The 27314-nt window shown below is 46.0% G+C and overlaps 1 protein-coding gene across 1 annotated transcript in view; it reads left to right on the top strand.

The window, feature by feature from the left end:
• LOC126511032 (O-acyltransferase like protein) overlaps positions 1-26946 on the top strand; it is a 40200-nt gene extending 13254 nt beyond the window's left edge. Inside the window, exons 4-15 of the mRNA XM_050157876.1 lie at positions 4992-5133; positions 6380-6606; positions 9323-9502; positions 10245-10347; positions 11979-12080; positions 16997-17162; positions 19349-19428; positions 21541-21654; positions 23460-23592; positions 24766-24952; positions 26302-26444; positions 26748-26946. Of these exons, the coding sequence (XP_050013833.1) occupies positions 4992-5133; positions 6380-6606; positions 9323-9502; positions 10245-10347; positions 11979-12080; positions 16997-17162; positions 19349-19428; positions 21541-21654; positions 23460-23592; positions 24766-24952; positions 26302-26444; positions 26748-26873 (1703 nt within the window). The 3' untranslated portion in view covers positions 26874-26946. The remainder of the gene's footprint in view (positions 1-4991; positions 5134-6379; positions 6607-9322; positions 9503-10244; positions 10348-11978; positions 12081-16996; positions 17163-19348; positions 19429-21540; positions 21655-23459; positions 23593-24765; positions 24953-26301; positions 26445-26747) is intronic.
• Positions 26947-27314: the final 368 nt, after the last annotated feature.

The raw sequence follows: 27314 nt of genomic DNA, 5'->3' as shown, positions 1-27314 counted from the left end.
TTCTTTCTTTCTTTCTTTCTTTTTTGTCCAGTAACCTTTTATTAAAACTTTTCCTCTTGTTGCTTCTTAACTACCCAAGGATGCCACTGCACCGCTGCTGACGACCCCTATGATGTCACGAGGGTGGCAGCCATCCACACTGCAGCCCCCAGGAACTTTTTTTCCTAAGTTTTATTTATTTATGTTTTATGTATCAGTGCTCTGCACGTACACCTGCAGGCCAGAAGAGGGCACCAGATCTTATTACAGATGGTTGTGAGCCATCATGTGGTTGCTGGGAATTGAACTCAGGTCCTCTGGAAGAGCAGCCAGTGCTCTTAACTGCTGAGCCATCTCTCCAGCCCACTCCAGGATCTTCTTAATAGTTCCTGAAAATTCTTTGGAGGCATTTGTAGGGAACTCTTGACAACCTCACCAAGAGTGTTACTTCCAATGTGCTTACTGTTTTCCGGACCTTTCTGTCTCCATGCTTTCTGTGGGCTTTGACGGTGGGACAGAGGCAGAGGGTACAACCTTATCTGGACCTGTGTGTTCTGAGTGGTCAGTTTCACCACCACACTCAGACCTTTCCAGTCACTGGTTGCTACAGCGACGTCATCAGCAACTTTTTTTCCCTGTTGGGATTTGAACCTGGGTCCCCCTGGGAGAACACTATGCTCTCTCACTGCTGTCTCTCCAGCCTCCAGAAACTGTAATCTTAACTAGTGTGTTCAATTGGATGAACTCATCTGAGGCAAATTCTCCTGTGTGTAAGGTAAGGTGAACACTTCTTACAGGTTGGTGAAAGTTACAAATAGTAATGGAACCACACCTCATGTCTGCTAGTCATGTAAAGAACTGTAGTGTTTGTGGTCATTAGTAATTGGTATCACCATCACGCAAAACAACCCGTCCTCAATGTTTGCCCAGGCTTGGAAAGTGTCCAGGTCCTGATTCTGAATGTGGTCCTGGGGAATTGCAGGAGTGGAGATCCCAGATCACTCCCAGATTCCCAGCTCTGAACCCTTCAGGGAGGGGCCAATAGATCTTCCTTCACCTCTGGGTCACTTCAGCTTGCTAACATTTGAGACAGAACACTAATCTCTCTGGTAAGATCTTTACATATCGATTCTTCCAGGGATTCCTCAGCCCCTTCCTAAGCTGGTACTTTGGGCTCCAGTGTTGGATAGTGCCCATCCCAGGGTGCCTGACTTCCTTCTTTTATTGCATCTTCTCGTCTCTCTTGCAGAGACTTGCTCACAGATAGATTTGCGTCAGTACCAGCACCTTTTTAGACTTAGCATTCCCAGGGCCGTGTGCCAGAAGGGACATGAGAAATCAACGGACTGAGAGCTCGCTGATCCATTTCTGCCTGCGTCAAATGCCTAGTTTGGTGGTGTACTGGCTGGTTTTGTGTGTCATCTTGACACAAGCTAGAGTCATCAGAGAGGAGGAAGCCTTAGGGGAGGAAATACCTCCCAGCCATCCAGCTGTAAGTCATCTTCTCAACTAGTGATCTTTGATTTAGTTCAGTGATGAACAGCAATGTAGACATGTAAGCTGAGTAAACCCCTTCCTCCCCAATTTGCCTTTTTGGTCCTGGTGTTTCATCTCAGCAATGTTAACCCTAACTAAGACATGTGGCTTTCAGCATCTTTCCATGTTTTAGGCATTTTTTTTTTTATTTTTAAGATGTGTGTGTGTGAGTGTGCAAGCGCGCATGCACGCACACAGCTGCCTGTGGAGGCCAAATGAGGATGTCAGATTCCCTGAAGCTCGACTTATAGGAAGTTGTGAGCTGTCTCCTGTGAATGCTAGGAACTGAACTCTGGTCCTCTGGAAGAATAGTATTCACTTTTAATCCTTGAGTTTCTACTCCCTTTTGATGTCATTGTTTCTTATTTCCACTCTCACTATTAATAAAGCAGATAAATTTGGTCTTTGGTATTCATGGTAGATCGGTTCCAAGACCCCCCCAGGAGCCTGAAATCCACAGATGCTCAAGCCTTTATATAAAATTCCATAGTGTTTGCATATAACTTATGCAATCCTCCTGTGCACTATTCATCATCTCTACACATCACCCAGTGTAAGGGCTATGTGCATAGTTATCCTATATCCATACAATATAAAGGCTATGTGCAGTTATTCTACAGCCATGCTAATATAAAGGCTATGCGCATAGTTACTCTGTAGTCACACTTTATCATTTAAAGGATAACGATGAAAAGCCTGTACATGTTCAGTACAGATACAATTTAAAAATACTGCCAGCCTTGGAAAGCCGATGCATGTTAAAATGACACCTTTGTGTTTCTTTTTCTTCATTTTTATTGAATTATATATTTTTCTCCCCTCCCTTCCCTATCTCTCACCTCCCCTTTTATCCTCTCCCAAGGTTCCAATGCTTCCAATTTACTTGGGACATCTTGGTTTTTTCTACTTCCCATGTAGATTAGATCCATGTATGTCTCTCTTAGGATCCTTTTTGTTGTCTAGGTTCTCTGGGATTGTGATTTGTAGGCTTCTTTTTTTTGCTTTATGTTTAAAAACCATTCATGAGTGAGTACATATAGTAATTGTCTTTCTGGGTCTGGGTTACCTCACTCAATATGATGTTTTCTAGATCCATCCATTTGCCTGCAAATTTCAAGATGTCATTATTTTTTTCTGCTGTGTAGCACTCTGATGTATAAATGTACCACAAGTTCCTTATCTGTTCTTTGGTCTAGGGACATTTAGGTTCTGGCTATGGCAAACAATGCTGCTATGAACATAGTTGAGCACATGTCCTTGTGCACATGATTGAGCATCCTTTGGATATATAACCCAAAGTGGTATTGCTTGGTCTTGAGGAAGGTTGTTTCCTAATTTTCTGAGACATTGCCACACTGACATCCAAAGGAGTTGTACCAGCTTGCACTCCCCCCAGCAATGCAGAAGTGTTCCCTTTACCCCACATCCCCCCCCAGCATAAATTGTCATCAGTGTTTTTGATCTTGGCCATTCTTACAGGTGTAAGATGGAATTTCAGAGTTGTTTTGATTTGTATTTCTCTGATGGCTAAGGATGTTGAGCATTTCCTTAAGTGTCTTGCGGACATCTTAGACTCATTTGTTGAGGGTTCTCTGTTTAAGTCTGTACCTCATTTTTTTAAATTAGATTATTTGATGACCAATTTTGTGAGTTCTTTGTGTATTTTAGAGATAAGCCCTCTGTCTGATGTGGGGTTGGTGAAGATCTTTTCCCATTCTGTAGGCTGCCATTTTGTCTTGTTGACCATGTCCTTGGCTTTACAGAAGCTTTTCAATTTCAGCAGATCTCATTTATTAATTGTTTCTCTCAGTGTCTGTGCTACTGGGGTTATATTTAGGAAGTGGTCTCCTGTACCAATGTGTTCAAGTGTACTTCCCACTTTTTCTTCTCTGAGGTTCAGAATGGTTGGTTATATGTTAAGGTCTTTGATCCATTTGGACTTGAGTTTTGTGCATGGTGATAGATATGGATCTATTTTCATTCTTCTACATGTTGATATCCAGTTATACCAGCACCATTTGTTGAATATGCTTTCTTTTTTCCATTTTATATTTTTTGCTTCTTTGTCAAAAATCAGGTGTTTATAGGTGTGTGGATTAATATCCAGGTCTTCGATTTGGTTCCTGTCTGTTTTTATGCCAACATCAGGCTGTTTTTAGTACTGTACTCTGTAGTAGAGTTTCAAGTCAGGGATTGTGATGCCTCCAGAAGTTCCTTTATTGTACAGGATTGTTTTGGCTATCCCGGGTTTTTTGCTTTTCCATATGAAGTTGGGTATCGTTTTTTGGAAGTCTGTGAAGAATTTTGTTGGGATTTTGATGGGCATCACATTGAATCTGTAGATTGCTTTTGGTAAGATTGCCATTTTTACTATGTTAATTCTGCCTACCCAAGAGCATGGGAGATCTTACCATTTTCTGGTATCTTCTTCAATTTCTTTCTTCAAAGATTTAAATTTCTTATCATACAGGTCTTCCACTTGTTTGGTTAAAGTTACTCCAATAAATTTTATGTTATTTGTGGCTATTGTGAAAGCTGATGTTTCTCTGATTTCTTTCTCAGCCTGTTTATTATCTGTGTAAAGGAGGACTACTGATTTTTTTGAGTTAATCTTGTGTCCTGCTACTTTACTGAAGGTGTTTATGAGTTGTAGAAGTTCCTTGTTAGAATTTTTTGGGGTCGCTTATGTAAACTGTCATATCATCAGCAAATAATGAGAGTTTGACTTCTTTTTCAATGTTTATCCCCTTGATCTCCTTTTGTTGTCTTATTGCTTTAGCTAGAACCTCGAGAACTATATTGAATAGATATGGGGAGAGTGGACAACCTTGTCTTGTTCCTGATTTCAGTGGGAACGCTGTGAATTTCTCTCCATTTAGTGTGATGTTGGCTATCGGCTTGCTATATATTGCCTTTATTATGTTTAGGTTTGTTCCTTGTATCCCTGCTTTCTCCAAGACCTTTATCATGAAGGCATGTTGTATTTTGTTGAAGGCTTTTTCAGCATCTAATGAGATGATCATGTGGGTTTTTTTTCCAGTTTGTTTATATGATGGATTACATTGACAGATTTTTGTATGTTGAACCATCCCTGCATCTCTGGGATGAAGCTGACTTGATCATGGTGGATAATTTTTTTGATGTGTTCTTGGATTCGGTTTGCCAGTATTTTATTGAGTATTTTTTTCATCAATGTTCATGAGTGAGATTGATCTGTAATTCTCTTTCTTAGTAAAGTCTTTGTGTAGTTTGGTTATCAAGGTAATTGTAGATTCAAAAAAAAAAGTTTGGCAATGTTCTTTCTGTTTCTATTGTGTGGAACAATTTGAGGAATATTGGTATTAGTTCTTCGTTGAAAATCTTGTAGAATTCTGCACTGAAATTGTCTGGCTCTGGGCTTTTTCTGGTTGGGAGACTTTTGGTGAATATACTTGGGAAGGTCTAAAGCAGTAACATGGCCTCTTCTCTCTTGATAGATATTCTAAAGTTCAGAAATACTTCATTTTTGGCACCTTCCCTCTCCCTCTTTGCGCGAAACTCTTCCTCCTCATCATGTGAAAGCGTGGCCAGATGTGCTGCTGGGGTGCTGCGGCTGGACACGTTTGCCTCTGTGTGTCTGTAAGTATGGGCATCTGGGGTACCCAGCTGGGAGTGACGTCACTATCATCTCATTAACCTCTCTCACCAACTGGATTTAGTGTTGCATTTAAATCACTAAGTGATGACTGGCCAATGCTGCCTCTTCCTCCTGAGTGCTGGGATTAAAAGTGTGCGCCACCACGCCAAGTTATGTCTTTTCTTTTCTTTTTTTTTGTTTTTTAAGGTTTATTTATTTATTATCTATACAGTGTTCTTCCTGCATGTCTGCTGCAGGACGGAAGAGGGCACCAGATTTCATTACAGATGATTGTGAGCCATCATGTGGTTAACTGGGAATTGAACTCAGGACCTCTGGAAGAGCAGTCATTGCTCTTAACCTCTAAGCCATCTCTCCAGCCCCCAAGTTATGTCTTTTTAAAAATCTGATGAGGAGGGTTTCTTTTCCCCCACAGATTTTCTGTTACTTCTATTTTTCTTTTGTAAATTTCCACCCTCTTCTCTCTCTCTCTCTCTCTCTCTCTCTCTCTCTATTGCATTTTCTTGTTTTTTAAAGTTCATCATCTTTATATGGGCTATTTATCCTTAGATATACTGCTACAAATGTTTTGCTCAGGGTTTTGTTTTTGTTTTGTCTGTTTATAATAATTTTTTTTACTGCACCTTAGCCAAAATGCTGAGAAGTGATGCTTATGATAATTTTCAAAGTTGACAGTGAGTGAAATTCATTCATCATTTCCTGTTATGATTTCTCCCCATTACTTTTAGTCTTAGAATTTTTAAAAGATATATTTTTTTCTTAATTTTTGTGTATGTGTGTGCCTGTGAGAGATTGTGGACCACATGTGTGCAGGTGCCCATGGAAGTCAGGAGAGGGCACAAGATCACCTGAAGTGGGTTACAGGAGGTTGAGAGCCCCCCTCCCATTGTGTGTGCTGGGAAATCAGAGCCTGGTGTTCTGTGAGAACAGTGAGCACTCTTATCCCCTAAACCACCTCTTTAGCTCCCGTTCTTAAGTTGTTAAGTATTGCCCATCTTAATTTTTATGTGTTTTTCTTGTTCTTCTGGTTTTGTTTGGTTTTGTTTTGTTTTGAGACAGCATGCCTCTATGTATATTAGTTAGCAGTGAACTCGGGACCCTCCTGACCCAGCCTCTAGCATGCTCGGGTTACAGGAGTGCCTCCAAGTCCAGTTGATGATGTTGTTTCTCCTGAGGTTGTCTTCTCTGCATCTTTGGTGTCCTGTGACAGGTGTCGTCTTTTTGCAGGTTCATCACCTTGCTAGGCCTGGTCCTTCCTGTGGCTGGGACTGTTTACATGGTGGCCAGGGGCTGGGGTTTGGACCTCAGAACGTCGCCGGCCCATGGGACTTCTCCTGCAGGTTGTGAGAGTCTGCCTTTGAGAAACATGGAGAACAATGGAAAAAGAAGCAGGAGCCTGCAGACCAATTGTCAAGTCCATCTCTCCCCACCAGGACCCCCGAGCAGAGGAAAACGTAAGCATTTTAAACTAGGACCACCCCAGAGAAATGGCCTAGAGAAGTGTGTGGTTGGAAAATAATTCCGCCAGTTTGCATTCTAGCGAAGGCCCAGCAGCTCCTAAATGTCAGCCGAGGCTGGATCACCGCTGTTTACAATTCAGTCTTTGTTTACCATCAGGGTGCTAAGGCAAGGCGAAGTCACTAACAATGATGCTTTATGTCGGGTACAATTATCCAGTGTGTTTTTGTGCTGACAGAAGCCTGGGTCAGTGGAGAGTTAAGGGGTTCACTGTAGTTATGCCCCTAGGAACCAATTCTATGATCAAGGCTATTTTTAGTACCGTAGATTCATGTGCAATTCTGAAGCCAGCGGTGCAGGTGAACATGCCAGTAAAGCCAATCAAGGTATATGAATCAGAAATAGATAACTCGACCCCAATGGAGTAAATCGATGATTTGATTGGAGCCCACAAGGTTAAGCCTTGGTGAAAAATTAATATTAGTTTCAAGGACCATGGTAGCATATACCTTTAATCCTAAAATTTGAGAGGCAGAGGCAGAAGAATCTTCTGTGGTTTTGAAGCCAGTCAAGGGCTGCCTGTGTGACTCTGAAAGAGAGAGAGAGCGAGAGAGAAAGAGAGAGAGACAGAGAGAGAGACAGAGAGAGAGAGAGAATATTAGTTTCATTTCCTTCTGTGTGTGGCTGGTAGTTCTTGAGTTTTGACCACATCAGAATCCCCTGCAAGGGGTCAGATACTAGGCACTAGTCCTGAAGACTATGTCTTCGCAGGGTTGCTCAGAGTCTGGGGTTGAACATTTCTAACAGACTCCCTGGTGATACTGAAGCCACTGGTCCAGGATCCCCCCCCCCCCACTTTGAGAGTCAATAACCACATAAACTGTTTAGCCCAGCAATGGCCTCTATCCACCCTAGTCTCTATAGTTTATAATTCTTTCTATTCCTAAATGAGCAAAACAGGACTTCAAGAGACTGTCTCTTTTCAGAAGAGTCTATAAAGCACTGATGGTTCCATTCACTCAAAATAGAATTTAGATGGAAAAATAATACTAAAAAACACAATGTGATTGCTTGCCAAGGTTAGCGCTGAGCCAGAGATGTTGCTTTGGAATCTTCATAACACTCCTCAAAATTACATTTATTCTATATGTGAGGCAATGTGGCTCAGGAGGTTGGAGAATTTGGCTGAGAGCTCTGGTCCTGCCTTTCATCACAGGAATCCGGGGGAGGAGCCAGGTGACATCAGATGCTGAGCAATGCTGCTCATGGTGCTGACTGCCAAGAGATGCTTGGGGAACCCAATTTCTGTGAATGAAAGGGTGGGTGCAATGCCTGCAGCAGGGAGACCATCCCAGGGAAACCGAGATTGACTGCCAGAATCCCAAGATGCCAGGAAATTCAACGTAAGACAACTGACTTAGATTGCGAGCATGTGGCCATAAGCTGGCCTTCGTTTGTGAATACATCCTAATTCGATAAGGGCATATTTGCAACCTGAGTGTTTCAGCTTTGCCCAGGAGAACATGAGTCTCTCAGGGATGGCTTGGATTTTGGAGAGTCTTGTGTCCCAATTCCATTCATTCGATTGGCTCTTGGGTTAGATTACATATAGTGTGTGTATCCATATACACACATATACATATACACTGTGTATAACTAGCATCCCAGCACTTGAGTTGGACACAGGAGGCCTGCCATAAGTTCAAGGCCAGCCTGGGCTGTATAATCAGACTCTTGACTCAAACAACAACAATGACAACATCAAAAACAAAGATAACAATCACTACCACCAGAACAACCCAGGATATAAGTTAAGTAGTCAAGAGTAGCCATCCTTGTAACAAATACTGATAAAGATGATCTTGTAAATGCTTATTACTGGGTAGTCTCTATTCAGAGTGACTTATTGGGTGGTCTCTATTCAGAGTGACTTGTAAGCATTTTCTCATTTATTATTCATGATATCCTATGATTACAAGATCTACCTCGACTCTTGGTTTCTAGCTGTGGAAACTGCAGTGCAGAGAAGTTGCTTTGGGTTACAAGGCAAACTTAGAACCAGGAAGATGTAACTTAAAGGGGCAACTTTTTTTTTTTTTTTTTTTTGATTTTTGAGACAGGGTTTCTCCGTAGCTTTTGGTTCCTGTCCTGGAACTAACTCTTCTAGACCAGGCTGGCCTCGAACTCACAGAGATCCGCCTGCCTCTGCCTTCCGAGTGCTGGGATTAAAGGCGTGCGCCACCATTGCCCAGCTAAGAAGCAACCTTAATTGACAAACCGACTCTTCTGTTCTAATGCTTGTACCTGACCGATGCTGGAGACATTAGTACCAAGTGAGAGTCCTTAGGACAGCACCAGGATCGTGTTTCAAGTGAAATTCTGGTTCTCTGGGCCCACTGCTCTCACAGATGTCTCACTTTCTCCTGATCTTGGTAAAGCAGGCCTGGGGGCAGGGATTGGCCTCCCTGGTGCCTGAACTTAGGCAATACAAGGCATCCTGGAACACCACTGTCAGGTCAAGACTGGAAGGGAGAGTCAAGGTCCAAAGGACAGGTATGAGGGCCCAGAGATAGGACCGTGGAAACCTGAGTTGAGCACTCCAGGTTTTGAGCCAAAGTCTGAGGTCTCTGCATAGGTTTTGGTCCACTTTAGGGTGATGTGTGGATGGGTCTGGTTTTCATGAGGGCTGGTAATAACTCTATTCTTGCTCAGGGTTTCTAGGAGTCGTGGATGGAGCTCTACAGTGCTTTTCTTGGCAAAAGAACATTCCGGCCATCTGCACCCCAGAGCTGCCAGGAGGCACCTGCCAGACACTGAATGGGATCCGAGTCCTGAGTCTCCTCTGGATTGTCTCAGGACACACCAGTCAGATGACTGCTTGGCTCTCTTTGGGTATGGGGAGCTGACTGGCTTCTTCTCCAGCATCCATGGGGAAAGAGAGCCCCTTCTATGTTGGCTAGCAGCATCCATGGGTCAGGGAGCCTGACGCTGTCTCAGGAACAGCCAACCTTCCTTCTGTTCTAGAGACACACTGAGACGTGCCAAGGCATGTGACCTCCTATGCCAAGTTTCCCAGGGCTGCAATCACTACCACTTCCCTAGGCAGAAATCAGGGACCCAGTGATGTTTGGTCATTGTGTGCTCCCTCTGCTTACTACGTAAGACAGGAAGTAGCTTCCCCCCATTACTGAAGACTAGGCAAGTACAACCAAACGTGGTAAGTCATTGTTTCTGGACATTGCCACACCCTGATATCCCTCATCCATAATTCAGTGTTCATCACTCAGTAGCAAAGGTCATCTCCTAGCAGGGGACCAAGCAGGTGGATCAGAACTAGAGGCAAGGCCATGAGGGCAGTTACAGGGAGCCTTTGAGGTGATGGGCACCTGTCCTAACTCTGTGAGAGTCCCAGAGGGCTGCGGGCACCGTGGGAGCACAAAGGGAGCACGCGGCCTGAGCCACAGGGGCCTCAGTCACCACCGTCACTCCTGCTGTAAGTCACCGCTGATGTTGTTCTTACAGCTCTCCCAGCGCAAACAGAAGTCGCAAGTGTGCCTCTTGCTTTTTCTCAGTGTGAAGTCCTGTTTTCTTCAGCTGAACTAAAAGACATTGCTTTTCTTCGTATTTGTTACAGATAATGTGCTCGAATGGAAAGCCACAGTGCCTGTAAACCCGCTGTACCTCTACTCTCGGAGTGGCCCCTTCTATCTCGGGGTGGATACGTTTTTCCTGATCAGGTGATGGGGTTGACATGTAGTTGCTGCTGCTATGCTTGTTAAGGGATGTGTGGGTGTGGCGGGGAGGGCTGCCAGCCTCACCTTCCTGAAGAAAGGCAATTGGTACACGTTAACTCACCTGGGACTTGACAGTTCTTTCTGTCTAGAGAGTGCTGTGGTCACAGCTACTCTTTGCAGTATCTTCGGTTTGGTAGCCGAGTTAATATGATGCAGAAAAAATGTTTTTGTTAATTGAATTTGAAAAATATTTTTATTGCATTTTATTTATTTGTGTGCATGTGTGTGTTTTATGTATTATGTTGGTGTATGTGTATTGTGACATGTTTGCTGGTCAGAAGACAGCTTGCAGGACTTAGTTTTCTTATCACCACGTGGGTTCCGGGGTTTGAACTCGGGTCATTGGGCTTGGCAGCAGGCACATCACTCTGCTGAGATGTCTCAGTTGGCCACACAAGTCAATTTTGTTTGTTAAAATCATTCATTTTGGTCGTTCTCAAGCTCTAGAAAGTGGTGTAGATTCATACTAAAAATTTCAGATTCTCACTCCAGCAAAATGTGAAGGAAAACCATAACAAAGCAGTGTGAGGGCTCACAGAGTTACACTCTCTTAAATTATCAACCTCACAGAGTTACACTCTCTTAAATTATCAACCTAAAATTTCCTAATCTTTCCTAACTTTGTAACTTCTTAAAACTATTAAGAGTTTGGTAAATGGTACAAGAAGCCACCACACTGGTCCACACATCTTGGGTTAGGGCTACTCAACCGTCAGTTTGTTCCATGGGTCTCTTGTCTTAACCTCCTGATCACTGATATTTACCCACTGATACACAAAAGGCAGGGTTCCAGTTACCCTTGAGGGGAGCTGTGTTCGAAATCCTTTCCTACCCCTTGGGCTAGCGTCATACTAATCTCTGATGCTTGACTTCCCCTTCTCCAGTCCATTCAGGCCCCGGGGGACTCAGCCTGTTCCCCCTCTTTTCATCGCCTCCTCCTCGCAGGCGAAGCAGTACATTCCCACACATGGAACAAGACCCAAGCTTAGCAAAGGCTGCCTGCCAGTGGGTGCCAGCCACTCTGAGAAGAAAAGATGGCCCAGATTCATCCTTTCCTGAGATTGAGAGGAGGCCAGAATCGGAATTGGCTGCCCTACTTCCAGCTCTCAATGCCTTCATTTAGACGTCTTTTATGCATTTGGTTCCTATTATAAGGAATCCAGCTTGCTGCTTTTCAAAGGAAGCCTGAGAGGCCTTACCCAACCCATCAGGATCCCTTCCAAGTAGGGCCCAATGCAGGCATCCTTGCTGTGCAACAGGAAACACATTTGCTATTCCGAAGAACTCCCATAAGGAGCAGTGGGCTAAACGCCAAAAAAGGTCAAGGAAGTCACAGGCCTGCTTATCACCAAGCTGTAACTCAAAGTCGAACATTTGGGTGGTGAATTCACCATAAGAATGTACCAGTTAAGAATTCTGTGATCTTCCTGCAATCACAGCACTTGAGAGGTGGAAGCAGGAGGATGGAGGAGAGTTCAAGGTCATGTTCAGTTATATCAGGGGTTTGAGGCCATTGGGGGCTATGGGAGACCACGTCTAAGTAACTCCAGAGGCTACTCTCTTCTCTCTCTTAGTGGCTGGTTAAGTGCACGGTCATTTCTAAAGATGCACCAGAACACAAACACGGGAATAACCCTTAAAGTCATACTCAGATACTTCCTCAAACGTTTTACAAGGTAGGTTTATTTATGTAATTCTTTCAGTTCATTGTTGCTATAAAATAGGCACAATGTTCAATCTTGCTTCATTTTTGAAATGAATACTTATCTTTCTTAATTATGGTTGGCTTTGACTAGTTTAAAACCGTTCAGCTTCCATATGGCACAGGTCGTGAAAAACTGGCATCTTTCATCAGCAAACACATTCTCAGCTGGCTGGAAGTAGACGTCCATAGATGTCCCAGCCATTTCTGTGGGATCTGTATTCTGCAGGAGAAGCGGTGTAGCTGCAGTCAGAGTACCTGTGAGATGGTAAAAATAGCACATGACGAGGAGCAGTGTTGTGCGAGGCTTGGGTCACGGCCGTGCTCCTTTATTAAGCAGCGTGTGGTTGGTTGAAGAAGAAGGACTTCTAATATTGGCTTAGACTACAAAGCAGTGATGGCGGTGATGTCATGAGAGGGCTGGGATTAAAGGGAAAGGACACCCCTGCTCTCCAGCCCCTCCCTTTTCACACTTTCTCAGACGTGGCTGTACTGAACGAGAACCCAGCTTCCTGCATTCCTATTCTAAGTCCATCTTGCTATGCTACACTGTAGGGTCAGGGTTGCCTAGAGAAACAGAACCAATAGGATGAATTGGTATCTATCTATCTATCTATCTATCTATCTATCTATCTATCTATCCACCCATCTATCTACCTATCTATCTATGTATCTATCGATCTATCTATCTAATATATATATTAGATATGTATATATCATCACATTCCTAAAGAGTTCACTAAACCAGCTCTCACTGAAATAGTAACTACAGTTATCTCACACCTAAAGAGGCTGAGAACAGGCAGTTGCTCCATCCACAGTGGTGCCCTAATAGTCCCAAACTAGGGCCGAGAGCCTGGAGAGCCATTGTTTTTTAGTCTGTGATGGAAGTCTGGACATGTGGGTTCTGCTCTCAGTGATGGGATCTGTAGCAGCAGCAACAGCGTGAGCTAACGTGGAGGGAGCAAAAGGGAAAGCCAACTGGGCTGAAGGCAAACACCGTTTCTTCTGGCATGTCCTTTGTGTCTGGTCTGCTGCCAGAGGTGCCACCTACATTTGGGGTGTGCCTTCCCACATCAGTTCAGGCAGTCAGGACAACTCTTGATCTGAAGCTCCCTTACTCAAATGATTCTAGTTTGTGGCAAATTGATATTAAAACTAACCATCACCCTGTCGTGAAACAGTTAAAACAATCCTCAGGGATGGGGAAGTGGGAGTGGGCAGGAAGAGAACCTGTAATTCCACTGCTGGCCTATGTCCTGGGTTAACCATGCACCAGCTATGTGACTGTCTTAGCCTTTCTGTCCTTGGGTTTTCTTCTCTATAAAATGAAATTAGGGGCTGGGGATGTAGCTCAGCTGGTACAGTATTTGCCTCAAATGCTTGAAGACATGGGTTCAGCGTCAAACACCACATAAATTCTGTGTGATAGCTTATGAACATAGTCCCAGCACTCTGGAGAAGGAGCCCAGAGGACTGGAGGTTTAAGGTCAGCCTCATCTACATAGAGAGCTTGAGGCCAGCCTGGGCTACTTGAGACTCTATTAAAAAGAAAAGAAAAAAAAAAAAAAGAAAAGAAACCGAGGCGGCAGTGGTGAAACTCGAGTCACTTTGTAGGATTCTTGTGGCATGAGAGAACATACATGAAGAACTTAGAAGGTTCATGATGGGCCGGAAGCCGCAGTGAGTACAAGCATTTGCCACTATCCTTGCTGTTACTCGAGAGTTTTGTGCTTTTTCTCTTTGTAAGTTAAGGATGAGGAGGGGCTAGGAGCAGACCAGCGCTGCCTCTTTTCAGTGTGGTTTTGTGGTTTCTTCTGAGCTTTGTCAATGTAGCCCTCCTCCTGGCGAAGGGGGAAATGCAGGATTTCCGAGTCTCTTTTGGGTATGAGGTTCTGGCTAAGCAATCTGTCCTGCTTGAGGTTTGCTGGGATTATGGGGGCTTGCCACACAGGCCGGTGGTTCAGGACATCTTAGCTTGGGGGGTGGGTGAGGGAACCAGTAGTGCAGTAGGTTAACCTGGAAAGCTTGTTTTGGAACAGAACAACTTGGGAAAAGAGAGAAAGTGTTTTTGTTTGTTTGTTTGTTTGTTTGTTTGTTTGTTTTCCAGGCAGAGGGAGCCAAGGATGGGGGGCCCAAGGGGCACTGGGTGGGAGTGGGTGATGATGATATGGCTTGTGGGCACGATGAAATGGGGAACCCAATCTGGCCACTGGCAGTGGGAGTGGGGCCAAGGGAACGCAAAGGCAACCCGAGCGATGCCCCAGAGCAGAGGCAGTGGTACTGTTGAGACAAAGAACTCTGGGAGAGTGGGGATTAGAGTCAGAGCGAGGACAGGAAGGACTCCAACTCGAGCCAAAGCTTTATTGAGAAATGGAGGTGGGTGGTACCAACCACATTCTGGCCTTGCCCTTTCCAAGATCCGTAGGGACAGGATAGTCATGTCCTTTGCAACTGGGATGTTCTCGTTTATGAGCTCAGAACTCACTGTTCTTATTCATTTAGGATTTATCCCTTCCCGAGGACAGGTGATAAGCTGGGTATGATAGGGCACACTTGAAACCCCAGCACTCAGGAGATGAAAGTTGGGAGGTCAGGAGTTCAAGCCTTGACTACCTAGTGCATTTGAGGCCAGTCCTGGGAGCTTATCCACATGTTTGGAGGTGCTGTGGGACCCTGGGCTCTGCCCTACTTGAGTGAAAACCACCCTAAATTTCTAAATGTTCTATCATCTATGTATGTATGTATGTATGTATGTATGTATCTATCTATCTATCTATCTATCTATCTAAGTATCTATCTATCTATCTATCTATCTATCTACCTACCTACCTACCTATCTATGTGGTTCTGGAATCTCACTTAATGTTTTGTCCATACTAAGCACTGAGCCACAATGTAGCTTAAAATATCTCTTAAAAGAGGGCTCCTGGGGCTGTGGCTGTGGTCAGTGTTACCTAAGTGACCGACTCCCCAGGGACCCAAGTAAAGTGCCTGGTAAGCATGACAACCCATCTGTAATTCTAGCCCAGAATTTGGAGGTAGGGGTTTCTCGGAGCAAGCTGGCTGCTTAGACTAACCATACCAGCTAGCTCTGGGGTTGACTGAGATACCTTGTCTCGATGAACAAGGTGGACGAGTGATAAAGGATAATTCCCCCACAGTCTTGGCCTCTACATGTCCAATCACATCGATCCTGACTTGTATGTGCCCACATGCATGCAAAAACATACATACACACACATGAAAAACTGAAAACCACAAAAGAGGGCTTCTGTGGGCTCATTGTGGTGCATGCCTGAAATCACAGCACAAGGAAGGCAGAGGCAGGAGGATCAAGAGTTTGAGACCATCCTGGAATACATAAAATAGAGTTTATCTGCAAAATCCAGCCAACCAAACAACAAGGGCTCTGACTTTAGCCCCACCCCCATGCCACAAGTGTGCACCCTTCCAACTATGCCTTCTCTTCCAACTTCCATATATGTGGCCTAATTTGCAGTCACTAGACACAGTTGTCAACTGAGAAACACTATGTACTAAAGTTCCTGATGGTTCCTAAAGATGCAGTCAAAAAAAAAAAAGCTAGCTTGTTAAGAAATTGCATGTTGCTTAATGTCCTTGAAATGATCATATTTTGAATCTATCAGGCTAAAGAAGCAATATTAAAATTCATTGTAGTTAATTTTTCTTTTATTTTAAAAGGGTAGCATCTGGGAAATGTCCCATGAGTGTCAGATTAGCTTATCCTGTTTCTTTTGCACCCCACTGATCTGGACCGTGTAAGTGAGAGTTTGTAATTGACTCTCATAAGCTCACAAGGAGTGGTACTATCAGGAGGCGTGACTTTGTTGGAGTGGCTATGGCCTTGTTAGAGGAAGTATGTCACTGTGGGGGCAGGCTTTGAGATTTCCTATGCTCAGGATACTGTCCAATGTCTCAGTCAACTTCCTGTGGCCTGCATTTCAAGACGTAGCCAACACCACATCTGCCTGCGTGCCACTATGCTCCCTGCAATGATGATGATGATCGCCCGAATCTCTGAAACTGTAAGCCAGCCCAATTAAATGCTTTCCTTTTAAAGAGTTGCTGTGGTCATAGTGTCTCTTCACAGCAATAGAAACCTAACTAAGACTTTGTACATATGTATTTTTTCTTTTTCTTATTTCTTTATTTGGGACAGGGTCTCATGTAGTCCAGACTGGCCTCTCTCTTACAGTATAGTTGAGGAGAATCTTGAACTTCTGATCCTGCTACCACCTCCTGAGTTGTGGGACTACAAGTCATGTACTAACATAACATATCCAGTTTTTATTACCCCAGGGATCAGAGCCCCTTCCCCCCCCCCCAAGGCTTTGTGCTAGAAAAGGACCCGACCAACTGAGCCACATAGCCTGTCCTGGACCCTGTTATTATTCATTAGTTTGTAGTTCTGTAAAATCCAGGTTAGAAGAATGAAAAGTTGACAGCAAAGAAGGAAGAAAGGAAGAGGCGGGAAGGAGGGAAGAGGGAAGTTTCTGTCCCATGAGGCGCATGGGAAGAAGATAAGCTGGTACCCATCGTAAGGATGAGTGACTGTGGACCAGTCACCCTGACCTCTCTATGCCGCAATGTGAGATAGGGTAAAAGCTACTTGACAGGATTATCTCAAGTTTTAGGAATTCCTGGAAAGCTTCCGTTTCAGCGGTGACAGAAATGGCCTTCGCAGCCAGCAGCGGCCCTCTTGTCTTTGTACCAGCGCATGGTGGGCAGCTCCACACTTGTGGGCCCTTGAGGCTGCTCACCGGTGTCAGGGGTTTCTTAAAGTATCCCTCCGGCCCTCTTGGTGCCCATGAAGGTGAGGGCAGGGCACCTCTCGGTGTCATCTTCTCTCCCATGTCTCTCCGCCAGATTGCAGCGTCTTCATCTGTACTCAGTGTGCTTGCTGGTTGGACTCTTCTCTTTCGTCCCCTGGGGACCTGTCTGGGAAGTTCCACAGTTCCACTGGGAGAACTGTCGGCAAGTCTGGTGGACGAATCTGCTGCTGCTGAATAACTTCGTGTCCGTTCAGAATGCCGTGAGTTACCAAGAGCCCATTTGCAAGGGCGTATGGGTAGACACAGGGCGTCTCAGTCACATGGTTTGGCCAGTTTCCCAAGGGCCAACCTAAGCCCTATCTCCATAAGTTTGGGGGGCACAGCACCAACTGATGCAGGGGTCCTTGTTATAAAGCAAGAAAGGGCTGCAGTGGTGCTAATGAGGGCGGACTCTCTGGGTCTCAGGGCAGCTCCCCTCTCCACCAATGTTCTTGAATCGGTCCAGGTCGCCAGGCCAGAAAGGACAGTTTCTTTGCCTTCACACAGAGAACCTATGCTTGGGTAAAGCATCACAGCCATGCCCCAACCCTCCTTGATCTTGGTGAATTCTAAATTTCAAGCCAGTCTGGACAGAGGTGGTTCAGAGCTAAAGAGCTATGCCTTAATAACCCAAATCTTCATCATTGTTCCAGTGTGTTTCCTAGTCCTGTGATATAACACCATAACCAAAAACAACCTGGGAAGGAACGGGTTTAGACTTAGACTTCCTGGGTCACAGTCCATCACTGAGAGTCAGGGCAGGATCTCAAAGCAGGAGCCAGAGCAGAGACAATGGAGGCCGGCTTGCTCACCATTACCTACTCAGTCTGCTTTCTTATAGAACCCAGTACCACCTGGCTTAGGATGGCACTACCCATGGTGGGCTGGGCCCTCCCATATCAGTCATCAATCAAGAAAATATTTTCCAGGCTAGAGAGATGGCTCAGAGGTTGAGAGCACAGACTGCTCTTCCAGAGGTCCTGAGTTTGGTTCCCAATAATTACATGGTGGCTCACAACCATCTAGAATGAGATCTGGTGCCCTCTTCTGGCATGCAGGCACACATATAGGCAGAACACTGTATACATAATTTGAGAGAGAGAGAGAGAGAGAGAGAGAGAGAGAGAGAGAGAGAGAGCGCATTGGCTGCTCTTCCAGAGGTACTGATTCAATTTCCAGAAACCACATAGTAGCTCACCGCCATCTATAATGGCATTTGGATACCATCTTTTAGCATGCAGGTGCGCAATATACATAAAATAAATCTTAAAAAAGAGAAAATGTTCCACAGACTTGCCTATAGGTCAATATAATGTGGGCATTTTCTCAGTTTAAGTTCCTTCTTTCCTAAGATGCTGGCTTGTATCAAGTTGACAAAACAACATCAATACAATCTAACAGGACAGTAATGGACTTGGCGTGAAGGAAATTGAGGTAGCTATGACTCAGCCATGTCCTTAAGTCCTCCCATGATAGACTGGCTGGCAAGTCCCTAGTTCTCTCCCATAAAAACTCATTCATGAGATGGTCAAGTCCAGCAGCTTGGCCAGGGTGTCATCCGTGCTGACCTCTGGCAGATGACAGCATGTCTGTGATAGGGTCCCAGGAGAGAGGTGGAGCCATCTTCCTGGATGCAGACTGGCTTGGGCTACTATAGAAATCAGGGGCAAGAACAGTAGTTGCCTCTTTGAGTGGAAACTACCGTAGATTTTTGGAAGCACAGGTGCCAAGCACCTCAAGCCCGACCATTCGTACTTCCTCCATGACAAAGGGTGTCTTTTTTACCTGTAGACAAAGCTTCCCTCTATGTTGAGGAAGTTTGGGCTCCTTTGGGCCCTGGGACGCAAAGTGACAGGAAAATTTGCCCCCGGGAATTTCCATACACGAGATAAAACATGACAATGACTGACTTAATTGACCACAAGCGTGGAGAGTGGGGGGAAGGTCCCTGTGGCTTTGGCCAGACATCCACGTTGGTTCTAGTGGGAACTGTTGAGTGTAAGCCAAAAATTTGCTTTTAAAAGAACACAATTTCTCCACCTAGAGCTGGGAGTGGGAACCAGGCAAGAGAAAGAACCTTGCTGGCTTTTTTGGAATTTCAGTCACACCATAAGGACAGCCACCTCCTGCATTCCTGAATCATGACCCTAGTCAGTTCCCATGGCTGTCCTAGGAGACAAGCTATATTGGTCTTTAGAAACAAGAGAGAAATGTGTCTGAATCTCGAAACCGTGATGAGGCTTCGTCCAAAGACCCCATGTGAGGAACAATGGAGGCTACCTAATTCCTCTTCCCATAGCAACTGCCCCGCCCACCTTCTCAACAGGCCAAACAACAGCAGACACTCAACGTCCTTGCTACCTGGAAGGGAGGAGTCACGTTCACCTCTCCTTTTTCTCCCCTCCAGTGCAATGGCTGGACTTGGTACCTGGCCAACGACTTCCAGTTCCACCTCATCACTCCGCTGCTCTTCTTTGTCCATGGAAAGTGGGTCTGAGATGTCCCGTCTGCGCCCCCCTCCCTCGCATGGGTCCTTGGGCTTGGAACTCTCAGAGACGGCGCCCCTCATCCCCCGCATGGGTCCTTGGGCTTGGAACTCTCAGAGATGGCGCCCCCCCTCCCCTGCAAGGGTCCTTGGGCCTGGAACTCTCAGAGAGGTTCCAGTTTTGTAGAATGCAGCCTTTTCAAGTTTAGGAAATTAACTTTTCCAGAAATGGAGGCACTGTCCCCTCTCCTGCCTCCTTCCGCGTCCTCTTTCAGCCACGCATAAATCAGTGCGTTTTCCCCAGATTTATCACCAGTGTGTGTGAAACCCGGTGCTCAGCGTTTTCCATCCCAGCTGTTCACATAAACATACCCACATATTGACACAGCCCGCATACCTGTCAGTCTCGGGATTTATATTCCGTTTTTATGGTCGGGTATCTAGACGGTGCCCGATTTTTCACGATTATAAATGACAGCCCTGGAACACTCGACTTTTGCTTGTTTCCATGGGGACGTATTTCTACGCGGAGTTACCGGGTTAAAGGGTGGCAGCGATTCCTAAGTGTTTGTTAGTACTGGGAAATTACTCCCTGGGAAGAAGGAAGTAATTTACAGTGCCCTGAGCAATGTATCAATGTACCTGCTGCCCCTCAGCCGTATCTATCACCTTAATCGTGTTAGTTTTAGAAACACTTTACAGTCTCAGTAACTCATAGGGAGATTTACAGCGTGCCATTTAAAAAGCAAATTTATGATTCTTTCTTGTTAAAATATGTGCTCAATTTAGGAAACATTAGGATTAAGAGAAAGTAAACACTCACTCTGGTCCATCACTCCTGGCAAACTAGGTTCCCTCTTCAGTCTCTGGTGCTGTCTTTCTGATTTTTGTCCTGCCCAGTTTTTAAAAGACAAAAGTACGCTGCTCCAATAGCTTAAAACAGTTTTACTATATTATTTTACTGATTGTAAATATTACTGTAATGTCTGCCTAACAACATTCCGTTTCCTGCATGAACTATAATTTATTTGTACCTTCTCCCATTGTTTTATACTTGGATTGTTTCCAGTTTTATGCTTTCATAAATAACTTCCCATGAATATTTTCATAACAACCATTTGTCTCCAACTCCAGTGTTCCTTCAGAATGCTTATCTTAAGGAGAATCAATGAGTCAAAGAGCATGAGTGTCTAGCAGCTCTTGAGTCACAACGGGAAACTACTTTTAAAAAATGGAGATACGTGTGGTCCACATGGTCCGCATTTCTGTGCCACGGCAGATCCTGGCAGTGCCCATCTGCCTGTTCTGTTCCGAGGAACCAGACAGAACCTCACGTAGAGCCAGAGGCTTTTCCCTTGCTGCAGAACCCTGCAGTATGTCAGCTGGGGCTCCTTCATGTACAGAGCCAGAGTGTGCAGGAATTAATGTGGGTAGCCACCTGTGGAGCAGAAGACATTGGCCATAGGCTATTTTCCCTTATCCCCTCAGACAGTTCTGAGGCATATTCATAAGTTATAGAATATTCTGGAAGAACTGAGTGTTGACCTCCTCAACAGCTTACCTTGTATTGGCTCTCCCTGCCTTCCTGCTTCTCCCCACCACTCCCACATCCAGACATTTGTCTCAGGCTTAGGCTGGCATGGAAAGCTGGATTCTCATCCCTGCTCTCTCCTCCCTCCCCTTCCCGGGAGTGGGCGGCTGTGTCATGTCTGTGTCCCATCCTGCCTTGAACAGCTCACTTCTCTCTTAAGTCAACCACCACGAATGTCCCTATAGTGTTCTGTAGATGATAAGCAATGTTCCCAAGAACGGTCTCCTTTGGAGCCACAGTATAAGCTTCTGGGCAGGGTAGGCAAGGGTGCCATTACTATCCTTGTCTAGAAGAGAAACCCAAGTGCAAGGTCTGTCCACGGTCTCACTGCTGGTTAGTGGTCAAGATCAGGCAGTCCAGCCGTCCAGCTTTCCCTGCTCCGTTGAAGCCCCGCCCACGCCCCCCCCCCCCCCCCCCCCCATCTCCTTTGAAAGCATGGCCCCAGGTCTCCTGGGATGACAGCACCTCATTCACGCTAGGGTGAAGGCCACTGAAAGACATTTTCCTCTGCCCTCGTCTACAGAAATAAACGTGTCCTCATCCTCCTCGGGGCCCTGCTGTTCCTGACATCTTTCTCGGCCACTGCTCTGCTCACGTTGGCTTATAAACTTCCAGTGGCATCTCCGTCAGCAGCCAGGTAACACGGTTCCAGCCTGGCCAGTCCTCTCTGTCCCTTGCCTGACCTCACCAGGGCCACGCTATCCCAGGGAGGTCTGCAGAATCATCAGGCTGCCCATCAACTTAGGGAAAAATGGGCTCTACACCTTTGATCTGGATGGAAGTTCCAAATTTCCCAACCTTTCAACTCAGGCAGCGTGGGTCTTCTAAAAATGTATTTGACTCAAGGAAATGCTTCTTAGAGGACAGGAGCACCCTCATGTGGCTGAAATGGGGTACTCCCTTAGTGTAGCAGATGTCTTGCTGGATGGAGAAACTGAACCCATAATGAAATTGGAGTTACCTCTTCATAACTTAGCCATACAGCAGCTAAGGGGTGGCATAGGTGTTATTTGAACCTAGGATCTAACTCCAAAAGCTCCTTTGCCTCCACAATAAACTACTTATGATCCTGCCGTGTAACTCCGTGTATTAAACACGAGCAGGAACTCTTCTCAATCCAGCAGTCGGAGCTGCACAAGTGAAAATCAAGTGGCCCAGGCAGCAGCTCAGATTCTTCCCAAAGCCACCTGACTGCAACCTTTACTTGCTGGCTTCAGACCAGCCACCCTGGTCTCTCCCAAGTCTGTGCCTCTGCTGTTCTCCCAGGCTAGAACGATCTTCCATTAGCATCTGAGATCTATCAGTGTTGCCCCCAACACTTCTTTCAGATGTCCATGCAAATGTCACATTTTCCAAAGCAGCCCTTCCTGACTTCGCAATGAAACCAGCCTAGAGGGGCTGGGAGAATAGCTCAGTCAGTGCTTACAGGAAAGCAACAGGGACCTGAGTGCACGCTGAACCCCCTTCTCTCTTACACACACACACACACACACACACACACACACACACACACACACACACCACACACGTGTCACAGTGTATGCTTATAATCCCAATGCTGTGGGGGTGGAGGCAGGTAGATCTGGGGATTGCTGGCCAGCCAGCCTAAACTACTTTGTGATTTCTGGGGCCAATAAGAGACTATCTCTTAACCAACCAACCACCACCACCACCACCACCAACAAAAAGCCCCAACCACCAGCACCAAAGAACACCGCATGGCTCAGAGAGAGAGAGAGAAGGTGCTATAAGCCTGGGACCCACATGGTGGAAGGAGAGAACTGATCCCCGTTTGGTGTCGACTGACCCCCCTGTGGCACACATACATGAGCACACACCAACAAACAAACTTAAACTAAAAGGTGGACCTGCTGCTGGTTTCAGGGACATAGTTTGGGAATCACAACATTGAATAGTGTGGTTTTCTTCTTTCTTTCTCTTCCTTCCTGTTTTTTTTTTCTTTTTTTCTTTTTTGAGACTAGGTCTCTCTATGCAGCACTTGCTGTCTTGGAACTGGCTATGTAGACCAGGCTATGTAGACCAGAACTCACAAAGATCTGCCTGCCTCTCCTTCCCAAGTGTCCACCACCACGCCCCAGCTCTCAAATGTCTCCGGCTCTTTTGGAACGCCCCTTCTCTCACAGATCCTCTGGGTGCTATGTTCATTCCTAGAGACAGTGGATCAGCCACCACAAAGGAGCATTTAGAACAAATTAAGTCATCAGATGTCTTTGAGAACTGGGCTCGGAGCCCAAGGGAATTTAGAATGTAAACAAAGCAGCTGTGACCCAAGGCCCTAGAGTTTAGGGCCTAGACGGTCGCTGTGTGTAGCTCATTATAGGGAGATCTGGCTCTAGCTGTGTGGATCACCCCAGAGGACATCCCCTTTTCCTTGTCCAGCTCCAAACTGAGCCTCTGCCTTGCTCCCTCGTTTGTTTCCAGTGAGAAGGCGGCTGCGCTGTATTTCTCAGAGTATTACACCAAGCCCTACTGCCGGTGCGGCCCGTTCCTCGTGGGCCTCTTCCTGGGCATGTTCATGCATTCAGACCACGCGACAAGCGTTCTCAAAACCATGGTACGTTGTTCCCTTGCCTCCCTGTCAGGGCATCAGCCTGGCTGGGATTGATGCGGCCTCTCTGACCTGGTGCACTTGGCTTGGCTACCAAGCCAAGTGCAGGTAGAGCCAGGCTGCTGGATTCGTTCCTGGGCTGCAATGTGTTGTGCAGCCATACCAAAGCATAAGGAGTCAGCCAGAGTCCGATCCTCCTTCCTGAACTAAAGGACCGAGAATCCAATTGCACTTTTGGGCCACACCTGTTGGCCCCCAAGGGTTCTGCTTGACCTTCATTGGCCTTGGATTTGTATAGACAGTTCAGAGAAGAGATCCTGGTCCTGGGGAAATCTTATATAACTCACAGTAACACCAGGAAATAGGATTTTCTAGATGTATTGACTCACATATTTAACCCCAGCACTCGGGAGGCAGAGGCAGGCAGATCTCTGTGAGTTCGAGACCAGCCTGGTCTACAGAGTGAGTGTCAGAACAGGCTCCAAAGCTACACAGAGAAACCCTCTTTTGAGAAACCAGCCCTCTTCCAACCCTGCAAATCCCCCCAAACCAAAAACCAAATAAGACAAATAAACAAACAAAACCCCCAAACCAAACCAAAAATATCCTAAAAAACAAAAAGCAAAAAAAATCACCCCAACAAGAAGCAAGCAAACAAAAAGATCCATCAGGACAAGTGGCTGTATTGAAGAGTGTATCTCTGCCATGTTAGCATTTTGGTGTTCTGGACATGCACTGTCTGACTGTAGAATATAACACAGAGCCATCTGAGAGACTCTCGAACACAGCCAGCGACTTGAGGCTCCAGGGAGAACAGGGTATTAGCAAAGGGGAGAAGGTAAGGCAAAGAGTAAGCGTCGTGGAACCAAGTTAAGGGCAGTCTCAGGTTGGGAGCTGGCCTTGAACTCACAGTTCTTTTGCTTTGGTCTCCTGAGCAACAGGATTATAGGGACGTGCCACCCTATGCAGCTTATCTCATCCTGTATATTCACACACCCTTCCCCAGCACTGTTCCTAACTGCTGCCTCCTGCTAAGCTGATCTTTAATTTTAGTGAAATCTGGAGTCATTGAGGTTTGCACACAGAGATCAGAAGCGACAGAAATGGCACCAAAGAAGTGAGCGTATGCGAAAGGACGCAGTGATTCATGAGCTGTGGCCTGCCTCTCGTTCCCCTCAGGTGCAGGCCATGCTGGGCTGGGCTTTCTCTCTGCTGACCCTGTTTGTGGTTGTTGCCCTCGCATACATAGTGGATGATGCTTCACCAGCCTCCTCCGTGGCTGCTGCTATCTACCAGGCCCTGCATCGGACCCTATGGGCAGCGGCTGTGGGCTGGGTCATCTTTGCCTGTCAGGAAGGCTATGGAGGTAGGAGGGGACCACTGGCTCTGCTCTTGGGCTCACACCCTGTCCCAGAGGGTGACAAAGTTGAAAGATGAGCTGTGCATGCAGAGGTAGGGAGGAATAGTTGATCCCAACTCAGGAAGAGCGCCTTGTCTCCATCCTTGGGGTAAATAACCCTCATATAGTATTTTCAGTTTTTGTGTTGATTCTCTCCTATGGAGTTAAGAGGCTAGACAAGAACTCTGAAAGATAGTGAGACAATGATGTGGTGTGGGAACAGATGTGGTGTGAACAGGCTCTGGTCACACCCATCTTAGGCCTCAGTTTCCATCTGAGAGGAGGAGGCTAAGAGGCACTAAGACCCCTTCCTTCCATAAGCGGAGAGAATATTTTTGTGCTGTTGGCTTTTGATGTCAGGGGTCAAGCAGATGAAGGACATATATAGAAAGAAAGGAATTTTCTCCTCGAGAGAGAGAGAGAGAGAGAGAGAGAGAGAGAGAGAGAGAGAGAGAGAGAGAGAGAGAGAGAGAGAGAGAGAGAGAGAGAGAGAGAGAGAGAGAGAGAGAGAGAGAGAGAGAGATATGTTCAAGATTCCTGGCATTTCCCTCCCTTTCTCTGTTTGGCTCGAGGTAGGGATGAGGTAAAGAGGTACCTCCAAACATCACTCAGGCACCATCCAGAAAAATCTCCGTTCCCAAACTTCTTTGAATCCTTAAAGATGGAACAGAGCCGGGGGGTGGGGTGGGGTGGGGTGGGCAGGACAGCTGTGTACTCTTAGGGACGTCACTGGAATGAGTTTAGAATTAGGCTGTAGATGAAAACTCCTCAGCCTCAGCCAACGTGGTAGGAACGCGTGGCTTAAAGAGAAAACAGGTGGTTTCAACTTGCTGATTGAACACACGTCTTCCTCATGGAAACAGTTACAAAGGGACCCTGGGGTCTTACCAGTGGTTCTGGGATAGCCCTGTTTCCAGGGCTAGTCACTTAATTGCATAAATGTGTCTGTATGTTTGTTTTGTGACTGACAACGTTCTATATATTTGAGATCCAGCAAAAGATGAGAAAGAATTTTTCCCTTGCAAGGTAATGCAATAGAACAGTGGCAGAGAGGAGGCTAGGAGATACCAAGAGACAGATAGGGCCTGCAGGGACTGGAGAGATGACTCAGCAGTTAAGAGTGTTTGTGGCTGAAGTTCCTAGGTTTGGTCCTATCACCCGTGTTGGGCAGCTCATAACCACCTCTAGCTCGAGTCTGAGGGTATCCAATACCATCTCCTGGCCTCAAAGAGACAAATGCACACATGTACGCACGCGCACACACACACACATAAACACACACCCCACAGGCTTGTGGCTGTCCCTCTTCCCACCAGGTCTGGTGACGCGTGTGCTTTCTTGTGGCATCTGGAGTCTCCCAGCTAGGATCAGTTATGCCTGCTACCTCGTCCATCCCATCGTGATCATTCTCTATAATGGACTGCAGGAGACCCTCATCCACTATTCTGACACCAATATGGTGAGCAAGTACCTGGTCCTTGGCCCTGTCCTAGCTCCACCTCTCTCGCTCTTCTCGAGCGGCAGAGCACACAGCTGGCTTTGTTAGGAGCTGGCTTTGTGCTGCTCTTTCCTAGAGTTGCTCTGCTCTCTGATTCAGCTGCAGAAGGGAGGGGGAGGACTTCAGTCCAGGGAAAACTGTTTGAATGTTTGGGACCGTTTATTACCTGTTCTGTTTCACAGCATTGGGGCAGTATACTCTCAGATCCAAACATTGGGGGGGGGCAATGGAATAAGCTGTCCACTGTACCCTGTTTGTCCACAGTTCTATCTTTTCTCTGGACACTGTGTGCTGACCTTCCTCTCTGGGCTGGCCTTGACACTGTTCATCGAGCGGCCATGGCAGGAGCTGAAGTGGGGCCTGTGGGGACCAGAGCCTGCTGGTCCATGAGTGTTTCAGCTGAAACCCAAGAGAACCACACAGCCCACCTGTCTGTGGCCCTTGGAAGGAATGTGAATCTGACTTTGTGAACATTTATTGTGTACAATATGTACAGATAACCTGTGGTCACCATAAAAAGCAATTCTATAATGATTTTTAAAATAATTGTACAACAATCTCTCTCTCTCTCTCTCTCTTGGCTTAGATTTGATTTTTTGTATCAGTAACCACACTGTTAAAGTATTAAAATGAAGGCCAGGTGATGTGGGATGTCCTTCTGTATATGTGTTGCTTTTATTTGTTGATGAATAAAGCTGTTTTGGCCGATAACTTAGCAGAGTAAAGCCAGGCAGGAAATCCAAACAGTTATATATAGAGAGTAGGTGGACTAAAATCATCAAATCCCCCGACTAGGCATAGGATGGCTGCTGGGCGATGGTGGCGCACGCC

This window comes from Alexandromys fortis, unplaced genomic scaffold (genome assembly GCF_014885135.2).
Source record: "Alexandromys fortis isolate MF-2015 unplaced genomic scaffold, M_Fortis_MF-2015_v1.1 scaffold_94, whole genome shotgun sequence".
NCBI lineage: Eukaryota > Metazoa > Chordata > Mammalia > Rodentia > Cricetidae > Alexandromys > Alexandromys fortis.
This window is presented reverse-complemented; position numbering and strand designations above follow the sequence as displayed.